Source organism: Phoenix dactylifera, chromosome 2 (assembly GCF_051530095.1).
Source record: "Phoenix dactylifera cultivar Ajwa chromosome 2, Ajwa_hap1_PhDact_Kaust_v1.1, whole genome shotgun sequence".
In the NCBI taxonomy this organism is placed as follows: Eukaryota; Viridiplantae; Streptophyta; class Magnoliopsida; order Arecales; family Arecaceae; genus Phoenix; species Phoenix dactylifera.
The window spans coordinates 14,373,098-14,389,653 of NC_143191.1; the positions used below are offsets into that span (position 1 = coordinate 14,373,098).

General features: G+C 36.8%; 2 protein-coding genes and 1 long non-coding RNA gene across 6 annotated transcripts; 2 read left to right on the forward strand and 1 right to left on the reverse strand.

The window, feature by feature from the left end:
- Positions 1–2,984: 2,984 nt before the first annotated feature.
- LOC120112052 (uncharacterized) lies at positions 2,985–7,762 on the reverse strand. Its single transcript, XR_005513559.3, has 3 exons — positions 7,373–7,762; positions 3,523–3,615; positions 2,985–3,292 (listed from the first exon to the last, which is right to left on the reverse strand). It is a non-coding gene; the product is annotated as an uncharacterized LOC120112052 (long non-coding RNA).
- Positions 7,763–8,624: 862 nt separating this feature from the next.
- Positions 8,625–12,772, forward strand: LOC120112041 (zinc finger BED domain-containing protein RICESLEEPER 2-like). 4 transcript variants are annotated; one of them, XM_089928758.1, is made up of 7 exons: positions 8,625–8,688; positions 8,797–8,922; positions 9,547–9,697; positions 9,908–11,260; positions 11,352–11,601; positions 11,700–11,782; positions 11,871–12,123. In XM_089928758.1, exons 3-6 carry the CDS (start codon positions 9,551–9,553, stop codon positions 11,771–11,773), a joined length of 1,824 nt encoding a protein of 607 aa, XP_089784884.1. In that variant the 5' UTR covers positions 8,625–8,688; positions 8,797–8,922; positions 9,547–9,550; the 3' UTR covers positions 11,774–11,782; positions 11,871–12,123. The 4 variants fall into 4 exon arrangements, 2 of the variants coding, with proteins under 2 accessions (XP_089784884.1, XP_038986563.2); XR_016399136.1 differs by lacking the exons at positions 8,625–8,688; positions 8,797–8,922 and adding exons at positions 12,338–12,457; positions 12,635–12,772 and having other exon boundaries at positions 9,355–9,697; positions 11,871–11,982; XR_016399135.1 differs by lacking the exons at positions 8,625–8,688; positions 8,797–8,922 and adding an exon at positions 12,338–12,763 and having other exon boundaries at positions 9,355–9,697; positions 11,871–11,982.
- On the forward strand, positions 12,266–14,806 carry LOC103724091 (DEAD-box ATP-dependent RNA helicase 7-like). Its single transcript, XM_039119202.3, has 9 exons — positions 12,266–12,457; positions 12,761–12,921; positions 13,013–13,124; positions 13,270–13,371; positions 13,492–13,552; positions 13,627–13,798; positions 13,891–13,987; positions 14,074–14,168; positions 14,398–14,806. Exons 1-9 carry the CDS (start codon positions 12,266–12,268, stop codon positions 14,585–14,587), a joined length of 1,182 nt encoding a protein of 393 aa, XP_038975130.3. The 3' UTR covers positions 14,588–14,806.
- The last annotated feature ends 1,750 nt before the right edge of the window (positions 14,807–16,556 follow it).

Consider the following 16,556-nt stretch of genomic DNA (forward strand, 5'->3'; position numbering starts at 1 on the left):
CCCTCTCCATCTTTTCTATTTATTTTTCCTTCTGTATCAATCTTTTTTCGTTTTTTCTGCTTGTTTGAGAGGATCCTTCTCGATCAATCTTAGAGATAAACTTCCAGAACTACTATTGTTTGATCACGGTACTTCTTTACGTTACTTTTGATATTAAAGATTGGCCAGATCTATAAAAAAACTGTGACGTTGCAGCAGACGAGAAGCTTCAGAGAGTCAAATCATCTCCCAGATAGTATAAGAACAGAATATTTTTTTAATTTCATGTACTGATCTTTTGCTAGGCTTAATACGCCTGACAGCTTGCGATTGGGAAACCACAGGGACTATGTTCTGAAGCTCTTGCCTGGGGTGTTTGTCCTTTGATCGTAGGAATTGGTGCACAATTAGACTCTCGAAATGGACTTGCATAGAACCTGACATTGTGCACAATTACGGTGAACTCAAGCATTGATCAGGCTCTGTTTGAAATTATTATTAATGCCGCAGCTTTTGGTACCAGGGCTTTGAACAAAAAATTTAACTATATTTCTTAAATATTATAGAACTTTAATATCTATTTAGTAACCAAATTAAAAAAATATTTTTAATATTCAAAAATAATAATAAATGATATATAATATAATAATAATAGTAATATAGTATTATCATAATTTAATATAGTATAATACAATATAATATAATATAATATATCTATAATTAGTTAATAATAATAATACAATATTTTCATACAATTATTATTATATATTAATATATTATTATATTATACAATATTATTATAATATATGAATGTGGTATTATTATTTTAGAATAATATTACAATAGTATTATATTAAAATACTATTTTCATGTTAATACAATATAGTTCAAAGTATTGTTAATATTTAATTTACATATTATATTTAAATCTAAATATTATAGTGAATAATGTAATAACTACAAATTTTAGAAATATTTTGGTCATACAAATAGCTTTTCGATGGGCTTCAGAAAGTGCTTTTAGGAAGAAGCTCTAAATTAGACCATTGCCAAGTAGATATTTTTCTTGTTTTAGAGTTTTTACCAAGTACACATATATAGCTACAAATTTGGCTTGTAAACGGGTTGGTCTCACATGACCCATTTATTAAATAGGCTAGGTTTAGATTTTGGGTCCGGGACCATTTAAGTATCGTTCCATTTAATAGTTTTTTCAGGTCAGTACAATTACAACCTGGCGCATTTACAATTCATCTAAAATGCATTTAACCTCATTTGATCTATTTATTAAATGGATTAGGAAAGCTGCTATGCATTACCTATTTAATAAATAAGTGGATTCTGTTATGGATATTTTGCTTGTCCTACAAATAGGCTGGGTTCATATTAAATTATTTCTAGTCCCACTTGTATTTGATCCATCTTTGATCCCGCTCGACCCATTTGCCATCCTGAAATTTGCTTTATAAACAATATAAGAATCAACGGTATATTTGTCATTATAGAATTTCATATAGTATACATGCGCAACATTTCAACGTACGACCATCCTATTAGATTTCGTCCTAATTTTTTTCCTTTCCAAAATGTGGTTTTAGTGGAAGGATGGATACAATGACAAACATAAAAGGAGTGCCCGAGAAGGCTATAAATCCAGATTTTGGTTAGACCCCAATGCCAATTTTGCCTTTTAAAGAAGCCATTTTTGGTTATTATGGGGACAGAACATTTTTCTTATGGTGAAAATTTTAGAATGCGTTCGTAAAGCTTTTCAATCCATTTTTCTTGGCCCCAGCAGGAGTACTATAAGCCAGACCATTTTGGCTGCATCACTACTACTTATTTTAAAGTTTTCCATTTTTTTTAGTTATAAGGTACTTACATAAACAGGGGATATAGCACTTGTAGAAATCAAAGTTTTAAACAAAATGTACGTATAAAAGTAGCCTACATATATAGAGGCAAAAATAATTGTCTATAAAAAAATATGTAGACCTATAATGGTAAAAGATATGGCTGCTAAAAAGTTTATATTATAGAGATTTTTTTCCATAATAAGCATTTTTTGATTCAAAATATAAATATTGCTGCTAAAGTTGTATTAATGGTGGCTAACAAGATTATTGTTTTATTTTTGTTGCCAGTTTGCAGTGACAACAATTTAGTGATAACTTTATCATATTTAGCAGCATTTTTTTGCTACTGAAAATGCCTTCTTGCATTATATCATGAAAATAGTGGTTAGAGGAAAGAAGTTTTAAGATCTTCTGAGCATACGGATTTAGTAGCCAAAGGAAAGTAGCTAGAGCCTAACAAGTGAATGAAATAGGGTTGAAATAAACAAAAGTTTTAGAAATAAACAAAAGTTTTAGAAATAAACAAAAGCTGCTTTAGACTCTGTAAACATAGATGGCTGTACAGAGTTTTCAGCAGCTTGGCAAATTTTGTGCTCCATTATATTATAAATAATATATGGATTTCATTTAGTTCATTTCTATCTCTAACTTATTTAATTTCTTTTAGAGCTGGATTACGTAGTTTAGTATTAATTTACTTTGAATATGAGAGTTGTTGGGACAATGGCGATCTCAAGTAGTGCAACCTTAGCGGCTTCGATGCAGTTTAGATTTTTGAAATATCAGAGTCATTAGATTTACTTTTTGAAATATTCAGAATAATTAGGTTTTTGAAATTCACCGATTTATGTTACCTTTAAGTTGAGAGTAGGTTTGGTCATGTCTAATATTAATTTACTTTGAATATGAGAGTTGCCGGGACAATGATGATCTCAAGTATTGCAGCCTTAACCGCTTCGACACAATTTATATTTTTGAAATATCAGAGCAATTACATTTAGATTTTTGACATATCATAGTAATTACTTTTTTGAAATTCATTGATCCATGTTAGCTTTGAGCTGATGGATGCTTGCCCGTCTGAATTGCAACATGTGTGTACGTATATATCAAGTTTTAATTCAAATTCGAACTAAAACTTGGATCCAGTTTGTGCTTTCAAGTTTGAGTATGTATGTGTGTTAATCCAAAATAAACTAATCTTGCATCAAGTTTTAATTCGAGCTTTTGAGCTGAGCTTGGCTCAAGCTTGAATTGGTTTCGAGCCCGATATAAGATTTTCAAACTGATTAATTAGATTGTTTAGCTTGGTCCAAAATTAAACTTGAATCAAGCACGAAATAATAAAAAGTATCAAGCTTGATCTCGAGTTTCAACCTCGAAATTAATTTCAAACTAAACTAGGAGTATTTCCACTTTCTTCATCTTTGATTTCACGATCAAACTCTTTAATCAACCTGTAAAAGACAACAAACAAAATATTTAGAAAAACACATGTTACGAAGGTGTAGTCCACAGAGCATGTTATTAAAAAGTTTTTTGCTCACTTGGAAAACAAGTGATAAGTTGATACGATGCATGCAAAGTGCAAGCTACGTATTCATACTTGTTGCTCACTCAAAATTACAATAGCCTAAATAAATTCTGTTATATGGAACATATTGAAGGAAAAGTCAACCTGACCTACCGCTGACATTCCCTCATTTTTCCAGTGAGCTCCTCCAATTGCTTAGACTGTCTATTAGAATCTTTAATCTTATCCAATTTCTGGAATCCATTTCTGCAGAGAATCAAGAAAAGGGAAAGCCTAAATATTATTGAAAATGGTAGGAGTTTCCTATGTGCAGTTTTACATTTAATACTTGAATTTAAAGAACGGGATGCAATAATCATGATGGAACATCATTTTCTTTTTAATCAAAGTAAACACACAAAGAATTCTTGCAAAGCAAGTTTCATGACATAAAGAAAAATCAAAAACAAGTCACATGGACCTATTAGTCATTCATATTTAAATCCATAAAACAGAAAATTATATAGTTATATTACTAAAACCAATATGTAACTGGAACCACAAAACTAGGTCATAATTAAAGTGAGAAAGTGAAGAAGAAACCAAACTGCAATGCAACCAATGAGAGCATGAAAATATTTATCAATGCATGACTCCAGTTACATCAAGTATATTTTGTAAGAGAAATCAGATGTCCAAGAATAACAGCTCCATGTCTTTCACAAAGAGATTTGGTGTCCCATACAGCTCCTGCAAACATCCCCACTCCAAAATATATATATATATATATAGAGAGAGAGAGATCAAAGCCTCATATTAACATTTATGCTGCAGAGAAAACAAGATAAACATCTTCCTGTTTCTTTGAAATGCCAAAAATCAGGCAATCAAGTTCCCCACTATTGTCATAGATATTTTGTAGAAAAAAAATAAACACGTGTGAGTCATCTTTAATTTCACCTTGGGCACCAATTTTTCATGTCATCAAGCTGACTTATGTTATAAGTATATGCAAAAATGTGCCTACTCAACATCAAATGGGTACAAAAGGAGCCAAATTTTGATGATCAAAAGTCACCATCTCATTGTGTTTGAGATACGTGGAATGCATGGAGGAATTCAGGTACCAAAAACTTCTACATCCACCTAATTGGCAACTATGGATGCTGCACGTACCTAGACGCAGCAGTTTAGCTATTTGATAAAAGAATCCTTCCCAATAGCATCCAAGAATTTTACAACCAGTTAATGCATTCACAAGATTCCCACAAACACTAGTATATGCAAAGAAATGAGCACATGATCTTACGACACTACAAAATATAGCAGAGAACATATGGGAGGAGATAAAAAAAAAATAGATAAAATCAGAATTAACAAAGAAGAAAGGAATAGATGAGAAAACCATAGTATCTACCACAATATTGAATAATATAGAAGTCTCCAAAATTCTGCCTGCAACCTTCTCCTGGCACATAAGAGAGATTTCTCGCAATCAAAGACTTAAAAGACTTAATCTGGACATGAAATCTAATTAAGTAATTTTATTCTAATTTACAATTATAATATAAAAAATAAATATGTAAATATCTATTTCATCCATAAAGCAAACCTGAAGTTCTGATAAATATTTTATACTTAAATTGCTAGAATTTGGCCAAGGCCCCTAAAACACCACGCCCATGTAACAAAGACATCAATAGATATACTTATGTACTATCATTTATGCCATGAAATAAATCCCTTACCAAGTACACCTTGGATGATGATAGTAGGGTTGGCAATCTATGACCCGACCCGTCAACCCGACCTGTGAATGACCTCTTTTAAGCAAGTTTGGGTTTAACATAAATGGATTTGGATCATAAATGGGTCAACCTGTCTAGACCTATTTATTAAATAGTTTGGGTTCAGGTTTAAACCTCTGGCTCGTTTAAACTATTTTAATCCATTTAATAATTAGATTGGTTCCTAACCTGACCGGTTTAATTTGTTTAAAATCTGTTTAACCTGTTTGAAATATGCTTAACCTATTTCTGACATATTTAACCCGATCTGCTTAACCTGTTTAACCTGTTTAAATCTATTTAACATGTTAAAAATCCGTCTAACCTGTTTAACCTGACTTGACCTGTTTAATAAATGGGTTACGTGAGTTGGGGTCGGATTACCCGGTTAATAAACAAATCGGATTTAGATCTGAAATTTTGACATGTTTAATAAACAGGTCGGGTTAGCGTTGATGAATTTTTGACCCAATACGCATCCGACCCGACCTGTATTTGACCCGAGCCGACCCGATTGCCACCCCAGATGACAGTTGGATTCTTGATCAGATGTTTTCTAAAGTCAATCCTACACCAAACTCCACCATTTTTTAAACACTCCTATCAAGTTCTTCTCCAGCATTTTTTGATTTGCTCATTATCAACTCATATATGACTTGTATTGCTCTTTACTCCAATAAAGGTATGATCCAAGAATTATTTTTTCATGGATGGACCAGCTGCCACTCTTGAGACGTATAAAATCAGCCTACTTTATTTGGAGCTTGATGCATTCATAACATATCAAGTAACGCTAATAACTTACAAACTTGTGGTATAGTGCATATCAACAGAGGTACATGAAGAACAAGTCTGCCAAAGTAGCCTACAGTACTGAAAATCCTCGGCAATCCATTGCATTAGTCTTCTAAGGTCAAGTTTATGCTCACACAAAAAGGCCCAATCTCCTTCCAAAGCAGAAGAAAGAAGCTAACCGGCTAATGAAACTAGAATCTATAACTTGATCAGAATAACTAATCGAACTCATTTTGCAATGATTGAGTTATATAGTTAAAACAAGCATGGACAATATGGAATTGATGGCATCAATCAACAGCACCCAAGTCATACTTCAACTAATATGCCTTGATTTACTATATCGTAGATTTACCTCTTTTTTCCTCAGATGCAGTTACATTGTGCTAATTTCCCAATAGGCAATGTTCATCCAATGAAGGAAACTCACACTGCACCAAGTCTTGAAAGTGTCTACCAATGGCAAAGACACCAAAAAAGTTTGAAGGTGGTTAACCACCCCTGGTCTAAATCAAGGAAACTTGAAAAAATTATACCAGTTCGAGAGTTGCTTTGTCTACAAACTTGTCTATCACCTTCATCTCAATATGGTTTGTAAAATCTGTCATCAATAGTGAGGCCGAGGGGAAAAAATGCGGTGACATGTTTTGTGAGAGATATTTTATATATAGAAGAACTAGAAGGTAAGAACTTTATTAAGTCTCGGTATTGTTTCTAAAAATTCCTGCTGTCACTCTTTAAGTAGTTCCTGCAGTTGTCATGCTCCCTCTTTTTTCAGGTAAGTATCAAGATGCTTGTTTGATGTGTCATGTTGTCCCATTCCTTCCAGCATTTTGTTACATTCCTTCTACAAACTCCCATGATAAACTAAACTATTATATGCATGCATGCATGGACCTATGTACATACGTAAGTATGCCCATATGTACCGACAATTCACACACATACATACATGCATACTCTTCCTATTCCTACCAAAAATTTTACCGGCACTTCATGGTGTTTGTTTTTTGAGACGATGGTACGTAGGGCGCATTAGTTCCTCTCTCTCTCTCTCTCTCTCTCTCAGCTCACTATACATTCATTTAACAAAATTTTAAACTTGGTGTCAGCAAGTAAGCATAAGTTCCACAAGGAAAACCTGTTCAACCCCGTATGTAAATATTTTTATTAGGAAAGAAAATTTGAATCACCAGCCTACTGGCTAATCTAACCAATAAATTCCTAAAGAAATTATTAAAAATCTTCTGTTTTCCTGGTATCCAAACAATACAACTTATTGCTCAACCAATAAATTATCATGAAATTAGGCCCGAAAAAACTTTCATTTTCCATCTAAAACTCTACAAATCGTCAGAACTTACGCCACATATCTAAAACCGGGTGATAATAATAATATACATAATAAAAACCAAACGCTTAGGATTGAAGAACGATCTTACTGAAGGGTCGGAAGATGTCGGTGATCTCGCCATCAATCTGCTCCAGCTCCGCGCTCATTGGCAGATCGCTCGCCATCCCTCCCAAAAAATCAGAGCTCCCGCCGCACAAACTCCAACACCCCCCCCCCCCCCCCCACCCAAAGAAAAATTTCAAATCCTCACACCATCATCCAACTGGGGAAGAAGAAGAAGAGCATAAATCCTTCGCCTCTCGTCGATCAAAGAATGAACGACACCCCGCAAAGGAGGAGAGGGAGGAGGACAAGGGAATCCCTCAGCCTACCCCTCTCGCCGAGATCACGGAGGCCGGGAGAAAAATTAAATCGAAGAGGAAGCGCTCGGAGTTTTCGGGCTCCTTCTCGAGGAAGACGAGGAGGAACTCGGTGCGGTACATGTCACGCGGTGTAACAGTTATTCTACGGTTGCGAATAATCTCTAAATTTGGACGGCTCGATCAAACTGGGATATTTTCGATCGGATGGAACGGACCTTAGTACGCGCGCGGGGTCTGAGCCGTGGAGGTGAAGTGGAATGGGCGGTCAGCGTGGGGGCTAAGCGAGTCGCAACTCCGCGCCGCATGATCGGTGGGGCCCACACCAATCATTAGAAAGAATAGGGGCGTATCAGTAGGGGTGGCAATCGGGTCAGATTGGATCATAAATGGGTCAGGTCACATGCAGATTGGATCAGAAAATCATAAATCTGAATCCGACCTGTTTATTAAACAGGTCAGAAATTACAATTTGAACCTAAGGCTGCAAATGGGTCGGATCGACCCGGGACCCGACCCGACCCGACCCGCTTTAGACCCGACCCGACCCGAATTTTAGGACCCGCGGAGCCGGGTCGGGTCCTAAATTTAGACCCGATCTATTTTTCGGGTCGGGTCGGGTCCACCCAATCTTGATCCGGGACCCGACCCGACCCGTTACTATATAAAGGCTTAAAGCTAAATCCCTAAATCCCTTCGGCCTTCCTCTCTTTTCGATCCCGTATTTCCGTGTGGCCGACGGCCGTGCCCTAGATCTCGATCTCCTTCCAGCCTTCCTCTCCTTTTCGATCCCGTGCGGCCGTGCCCACTGCCCAGCAGCCCAGGTGCCCTGGATCTTGAGCGCCTTCCTCTCTTTTTCGATCCCGTGCGATCGTGCCCAGGTGCCCCGTGCCCTAGATCTTGAGCTGCGGCGGCGGAGAAGAGTAGACCGCTTCCGTGTGAACGTGCCCGACTTCCGGCTCTCCAGTCTCCAGTCCGCGAATCTCCCCCTTGGCCTCTCCCCATTCTTCAGCGTCCCAAGGACCTTGCTGTACGCCTGTACCAGGTGCTAGTCGCCTTTGTCCTCTATATTTTTCATCCTGATATCTTGCAAATCGTTTCCAAAATATTTTGCTAATGCTATTCTTGTTCTATTATGATAATGGATAAGTAGATCTTGAGCTGCGGCGGCGGAGAAGAGAAGACAGCTTCTGTGCCCGGTGCGGCGGTGCCCTAGATCTCCCGACTTCCGGCTCCCCATTCCGCGGATCTCCCTCTCCCCATTCTTCGTCGTCCCAAGGTATGTCCCTCCTATGTATTTTTTTTAGCATAGGCCGGGAGGAGGTTCCCGCGAGGGGGGCTTGTCTTGTAACAGGGCAACGAGGCTGGACTTGATGTTGGGACTTGGGACCGAACTAGTGCAGCAGCGCTGAATATGGGATTATCTCAAGAAAACAGTACGAGTATCTTTGAGGAAAGATAATGATTTATTGATTTAATTGAAAGAATCAGGATGACTGTTAGTCTGTTACTGCATGGGCTGGCCGAATATCATTTTGGTTCTCACCTGGTCTTCATTTTTATGTGCACTATATTTTAAGTTTCTTAGTGCTTTAGTAATCATATTTACCTCCATTTTATAACTATTTAAAAGTTGCTTTAGTTATATGAAGTACGCTTTAGTTATATGAAGTCTGTAGTGTCACTTTGTCAGTAATTTTGAATAGTTAACTACATGACATAGCATTTACTTCAGCTTTTAGGAATACTGAAATGTTGTTCATAGCTTAAATTTTGTAAATAAACTGATCATGATTTTTTTATGCATGCAATAACATGATAGACATTATAAAGCTTAGATTATATGCATCTATAAAGTTGCATTTTATGCTCATACATTTTTATTGATTTCTATGCAAAATAGGTTAATGTCTACGATGGATAGCAATGAAAATATGGCTGAAGTTTCAAGTGTACTTCGTTGTGGTAGTTCTCAAGCTATAGAGCCTTCTAATACAGATAGCTCTAAAACGAACAAAAGAAAGAGATCGGAGATATGGAATCACTATTGTGAGGTACAAAACCAAAAGGACAAGGCTAAATGTAATTATTGTCGTTTTATTTTTTCAGCTGATCCAAAAAATGGGACAAGTCATCTTCACAAGCATACAAATATTTGTAAGGCAAAAAAATTTCATGATAAGAAACAGAAAATATTAATAGGCACTGTGACTTCGAAAGATGGTGTTCCGTTGAACGAATTAGTTCCCTATTTATTTGATCAGGAAAGAAGTCGTGAGGACCTTGCAAGGATGGTAATTCTACAAGAGATGCCATTTACAACAGTTGAACATCCAGCCTTTCAGATGTTTATTAGGAACCTTAGACCAGAATTTCATATTGTTTCAAGGACAACATTGTCTTCTGATTGCTTTAAAACTTATGAAAAGGAAAAACGAAGACTTGAAGATTTATTCAAGACGAACTGTGGAAGAATCAGCTTAACATCGGACATGTGGACATCAAATCAAACATTGGGATATATGTGTCTGACTGCACATTACATCACTAATGATTGGAAACTGAAAAAGCATATTATCAATTTTAAGTTGGTTCCTTCACCACACACAGGCTTAGTCATTAGTGATGCTATAGCTAACTGTATTTTATCTTGGAATATTGAGAAAAGGTTGGGTTCAATCACTCTTGATAATTTGTCAGCAAATACAGTTGTAGCAACAGAACTTCAAAAACAATTTAGAAAAGATTTACTTTTGGATGGTAAATTCTTTCATGTGCGTTGTTGTGCACATATTCTTAATTTGATTGTGAAGGATGGGTTGAAGGTAGTGGAGGGTGCTATTCATAGGATCCGTGAGGCTGTTAAATATATAAAATCATCTCAAGGAAGGTTGGAATTGTTTATGGGAATTGTGAAACAGTTCAAGATGAATGGTAAGAAAAGGATATGCATAGATGTACCTACTCGTTGGAATTCTACATATCTCATGTTAAATGATGCTATAGAATTCAAGGATGTATTTATGCGACTTGTGGCCCAGGATCCTAATTTTGATAATGCGCCAACTGAGAAAGATTGGTCTCAAGGCATTATTATTTGTAACTTCTTAAAGGTTTTTCATCTTATAACTGAAGTTTTTTCACAAACAAAAAATCCAACTGCAAATTTGTATTTCTATGAAATTTGGAGAATCAATATGCTCTTGATTGAAGAATCTAGAAGTCAGAATGCAGTTGTGATGATGATGGCTTTAAAGATGCAAGAAAAATTTGACAAGTATTGGAAGGAATGCTCTCACATTCTTGCTGTAGGGGTTGTTCTTGATCCAAGACATAAGATGAATCTTATTATTTATTGCTTTCAGACAATCCATGGTAATGGTGATCGTGCTTCATTTGAGATCAACAAAGTGCGTGAAGTTCTTCAAACTTTGTATGATAATTATGCAATTTTATATGGCACAAATGTCTCTCTTGTTCAAGTGGATGAGAGGGTGTCTACATCCCAAGGTGGAAGACATGAGAATCGTTTTATGCATGGCTATAAAGAATTCATCCACGGAGTACAAGTTACCCAACCATCGAAGTCAGAATTAGAGACCTATTTGGAAGAGAAGGTATTTTACGATCTCTAATTTGGATGCTTACATTAAATTATTAGTCAATAATTCTAATAAAAATGACTTGCTATTTAATTTTTTGGAGCAGGTTCATCCATTAGAAGATCAAAATTTTGACATTCTACAGTATTGGAAATTCAATGAATCTAAATATCCAATATTGTCTAGGATGGTACGTGATATCTTGGCAATTCCCGTTTCTACCGTGGCATCTGAGTCTGCCTTCAGCACTGCTGGCAGGGTTTTGGATGATTTTCGTAGCAGTCTATCTCCGAATACGGTTGAGGTATTGATATGCGCACAAGATTGGCTTCGAGATAGCTTGCCTCATCTTGCAGGTTCAATTTCTACAACATTCATAAATTTTATCATGTACCAGCTGTATTAGTGCTTAGAAACTTTGAGATTTTTAATTTCGTATTTTTTTCATTTGTAGATATTCCACCTCCTCATACAAAATACAAGGTTGAAGATTACGAAACTGTTGTTGATATTAATACCGATGATTAGCTTATGCTGGTAAGTAGTAACAATCATCTTCATTATTATGTTGACATTTGAATTCTCTAATTTGCATCATCTCACGTTGCTTCTTTGAGTTATGCAGGATGGTGGTAATCTATCTTAACTGATGTTCTTGATTGTTTCTGCCGTGCGGGTGATCCTTTAGCTGTGGTCGAATGGATGAAGAAAATTGTGGTTCATTATACATGTTCTTAGTTATGTAATTCTAAAATTCACTGAATATGATGTTGATGCTATGATGCATCCTTTTTGGATTGTCATATGGGGTTGAATTTTGCTTTGAAAAATTCTGTGAAAAATTGGTTCAACTTTTGAGCTTCATCCTTCTACATGAATATCTTCTGCTTTCCCTTTTTGTACTATGTCAGCTCTTCGTCAGCTCTTTTAAATATTGTTTCTTTTTGAGCACTCTCCTTCTTTGCTATTCTTCATGCAGGTCTAGTTTTTAATGAACCCTAGTTTTTTCATTTTACTAGGATGATTGATGACACATTGACACCACTAACACATTGTCTCAGTCACCAGATTTTGCCCCCCCTGTATTTCCAGGTTTTGGATGCTTATGAAGATGAGTATGGAGGAATCATCATCGAATCAGAGAGATTGCCTTGGAATGCAAATGTCTTTGCTTCTGCCCTGCGAGCATCTCTTTCCCAGTGGAAAGTTGAGGTATTTGAAAGCACTAAATCATCAATCTATACACCAGCATCTATACAATCTATTTCACTTTATTTTGGGTTTTGATGATCTGAAACCATGGTCTTCAACTAGACTTGCTTCTACAATGCACAAAATATCTTCAATTTCCAATGAATGTCATGTGGTGGCTTCATTTTATATCTGCAGCCCAGTTAATAGTGGCTGTGGTTGAGCATATAAGTTGAAAATTAATGTCATGAAAGCGAGGCAAAGCTTTACTCTTTTAACAAGCTTGCACCTTAGTTGCAATGGATACAGCAGATTGTCAAGTAGACTCCAGTTCATGAAAGGTTTCTGAAACTTGATAAGAAAACTGCCGATCTTGTTGGTAATGAGAAGCTGAAGGCTAGTGCCAGTGTTAGACATCTTGTTCTTCCCTGTACGCGTCAAGCAAGAGTACAACTTATTCCAGATATTATTCACTGTTATAGCCGGTTTGTAGCTTTTATCGGTCTTATTTTTATTGTTTTCCTTTTCTGCACTAAATTTTCTAAATGTTTTCTATGTCAAAATTTCCTTGCTCAGTGGAGGCCGTACCATTATTTTTACTGAGACAAAAGAATCTGCATCTGAACTTGCTGGATCATTACCTGGGTCGAGGGCTTTGCATGGAGATATAGTGCAAGCTCAACGGGAAGTAAGTAGTAATGATGATATTAAAATTATGCTTCACCTGGAATTACGCTGAATGCACATGAGGCACCTAATAAATTTTACCACCTGCCTCAGTGACTTTTCAGCAATATAATCCTTTATAATTTGTAGGAGTTGATTTTATGCAGGTCATACTTGCTGGATTTAGGTCAGGCAGGTTTTTGGTTTTGGTGGCCACAAATGTGGCTGCACGTGGCTTAGACATCCAGGATGTGCAATTGATTATTCAGGTATTCATGTAAATCCTGGACTGTGTCATGTTAGTTATTGATCTATAAGTTTCAGACTTCATAATAAAAGGTTGGTTTATTAATTATTTGGGTGGTAATAACTATGTTTACATTTCTCAGTGTGAGCCCCCACGTGATGTTGAAGCCTACATCCATCGTTCAGGGCGAACTGGGAGGGCTGGTATTTTATCACTTTTGATTTCAATAATGATTTTGGAGTTTGATGAGTTGCTAACAGATCGAAGTTACTCTCAGGCAATACTGGAGTTGCTATATTGCTATACGAGCCCAGATATTCATATAGCATTTCTAGATTAGAAAGAGAATCAGGTGTCAAATTTGAGCACATCTCTCCTCCGCAACCTGCTGATGTTGCTGAATCTGCTGGATCTGATGCGGCTAAAGCTATCTCAAACATCTCTGATAGGTAATGCTTCTGTTACTTGAAAAAGTAGAATTGCCTTTAATAAATATATGTTGATTGTTAGCTCAGTGCGTAAATTTTGGTTTATAATGCAGCGTGATTCCAGTTTTTCAGTCACAAGCAGAGCAACTTTTGAGTTCCTCTGGTTTATCAGCTGTGGATTTACTTGCAAAAGCACTGGCAAAGGCTGCAGTAAGAAATACTGTTATTCTCTCCGGAGCTCTTAATATTGCTAAAAATCCTCCAACCATTATGATAAGTTCCTTTTCCTTTTGCAGGGATACACTGACATAAAACAAAGATCCCTGCTCTCTTCTATTGAGAACTATGTAACCCTACTTCTTCAGGCAGGAAAGACAATCGACTCACCAGCGTAAGTATAGAACTTGATTCCCACCAATTGCAGTTTACTTTTTTTCTAAAATAACCATTCGAAAAAAATACACAACATTCTTTTCCATGCTTGCTAAAAACATCAATTGCTCGTTAACAAAGGGCATGATGACATTCTGTATTGAATGGTGGACCTATAATCATTTTTCCAGAAAATTAGTCTTATAGTGATCCTTATCTGATTCTGGTTTCTCTGATATCAACCTCAGGTTTGCTTTTAGTATCTTGAGAAGAGTCTTGCCTAATGAAAATATTGGCGGGGTGAAGGGCCTTTCTCTTACCGCTGATGGAGTGGGAGCGGTGTTTGATGTGCCTGCTGATGATGTGAATGCATTCGTTGAAGTTATGTTGAATGTACCATTTAGAAATTATCCGGTCTGTGTTTTAATTGTGCCTTAGTTTATTTAGTGTTTCTGTATTCGGGTGCCAATACACGAACTATTGTCTAAGTTCGGTGTTGGTGATTGTCAGAAATGTCAATCCCGGTATATACATTGTTCTGGTAAACTGGCAAAGAATTATGTTGTTCAACTACTAGACCTCAACAAATGAATTATTAGGATGCTAAGACAATTTACAATTCAGATTTTGTCATTGTTAATAAAGATACTGTCTACATCTGGAGCTTGGATATGGCTAGTGCAAGATATTGGCAATGCATAGCATCCCCCATCTAATGTTTGCTTTTTTCTACTGCTCCGTATTGGTTGCATGTGTGAATAGGCTTGGCTTGCAGAAAACAATTGTTTAACTTTGCTTGCTCTGGGGTTAAAACTTGTTCATCTCATGGACCCGACCGGACCCAAACCCGGACCCGATCGGATCCGGATCCGACCCGACCCGAATGACCCGACGGGGTCGGCATCGACCCGACCCGACCCGACCCGAATTTCAACCGGGTCGGGTCTGGGTCCAAAATTAGGACCCGAACAAAAAACCGGGTCGGGTCGGGGTCACTCAGGACCCGACCCGACCCGACCCAATTGCAGCCCTATTTGAACCTGACCTGTTTATTAAACAGGTAATCCGACCCGACCCGTTTAATCTGTTTAATAAATAGGTAGCCTGTTTACCCAATCCGACCCGACCTATTTAACCTATTTGCCCAACCTGACCCGTTTAACCTGTTTAGACCTGTCCAACCCAACCTGTTTAACCTGCCCAACCCGACCTGTTTAGACCCGTTTAACCTGTTTAACCTGCCCAACAGTTAAACAGGTTAAACGGATCAGATATTTAAAACCCGTATCCGACCCAATTAATAAACAGGTTAAACGGGTCGACCTGTTTACGACCCGAATATGTTTAGGCCAAACCTAAATCTGTTTATGGCGGGTCGAACACGGGTCGGGTTGGCGGGTCGGGTCATATTTTGCCACCTCTACGTACCACCCTCCTGCTTTCGCTGTGGAGCGAGTGGTCGGGGTCGGGGTCGGGGTCCGGGTCCGGATCCCGAACTGGATTTGGGTGTCTCCCTCCAGACCGTGTCGGAATCAAATTGGGTTCTTTTTCTTAATAAAAAAAAGTTTATTTTGTATCAATGTCTCCTAAATATCAAATTTTATATGAATATTTTTTCAAAATTAATATATATATATATATATATATATATATATATATACACCCTCAAAAATACTTATTTTGCTATTCTATTTTTTATTCTTATTTTTACATATGTACCTCCATCATTTAACGCCGTTAAAAAATTAATGGTTCAAATTAAAATGACTAAAATATTCTTAATAAGTAGATGCGCAAAAAAAAATTATAAAGCGATCGTGATAAGAAACAAAAAAATAATTTCAAAATTTTAGTTTATTTTTAGTTAAAATAAATATGGTTTTCATTAACGGTATTAAAATAACCATTATGTTAGGGACATTTGTGCAAAAATAGTATTTTATAAATATATAGAAATAAATATAAATTTTAAGAGGATATTCAAGCAAATTTAAATTTTTAGAAGGGCATTCAAGCAAAAAACTCTAAAAAAAAATCAAATTGGGCTTCATATTTCCACTGTCTTCAGATGTGGACAGATCGATCAAAATGTTTCCATGTCTACATATTTATGTAGAAGAATAGAATAGCTGGCAACGAAAAAGATCGCGAGCCTCCAGAGAAGGGCAACTACTGATTGATCGCCTTTATTTGATATGTGTTCAATTCAGTACAATACGAACAACAACTATACCAAAGCGGAAGGGCCACTCACTATAGAAGCTAGAAGTAGCCTAGCCCTAGCCTATAGTAGAGTATAGTAGAGTAGTCGGCCTAACCGTCCTGGTCACCATGTTGTTGATATTGATTGAGTTGGAGGGAGTCAGAGACTACCACGGAATCCATCCATAAACCACTTTGACAAGAT

Coding starts and splice junctions, on each gene's coding strand:
- LOC120112041 (XM_039130635.3), top strand. CDS start 9,536: ATGCAAAATAGGTTAATGTCTACGATGGATAGCAATGAAAATATGGCT. Junction 9,698..9,907: donor TATGGAATCACTATTGTGAG/GTACAAAACCAA, acceptor TTATTTGATCAG/GAAAGAAGTCGTGAGGACCT. Junction 11,261..11,351: donor AGACCTATTTGGAAGAGAAG/GTATTTTACGAT, acceptor TTTTTGGAGCAG/GTTCATCCATTAGAAGATCA.
- LOC103724091 (XM_039119202.3), top strand. CDS start 12,266: ATGATTGATGACACATTGACACCACTAACACATTGTCTCAGTCACCAG. Junction 12,922..13,012: donor ATTATTCACTGTTATAGCCG/GTTTGTAGCTTT, acceptor TTCCTTGCTCAG/TGGAGGCCGTACCATTATTT. Junction 13,372..13,491: donor ATGTGCAATTGATTATTCAG/GTATTCATGTAA, acceptor TACATTTCTCAG/TGTGAGCCCCCACGTGATGT.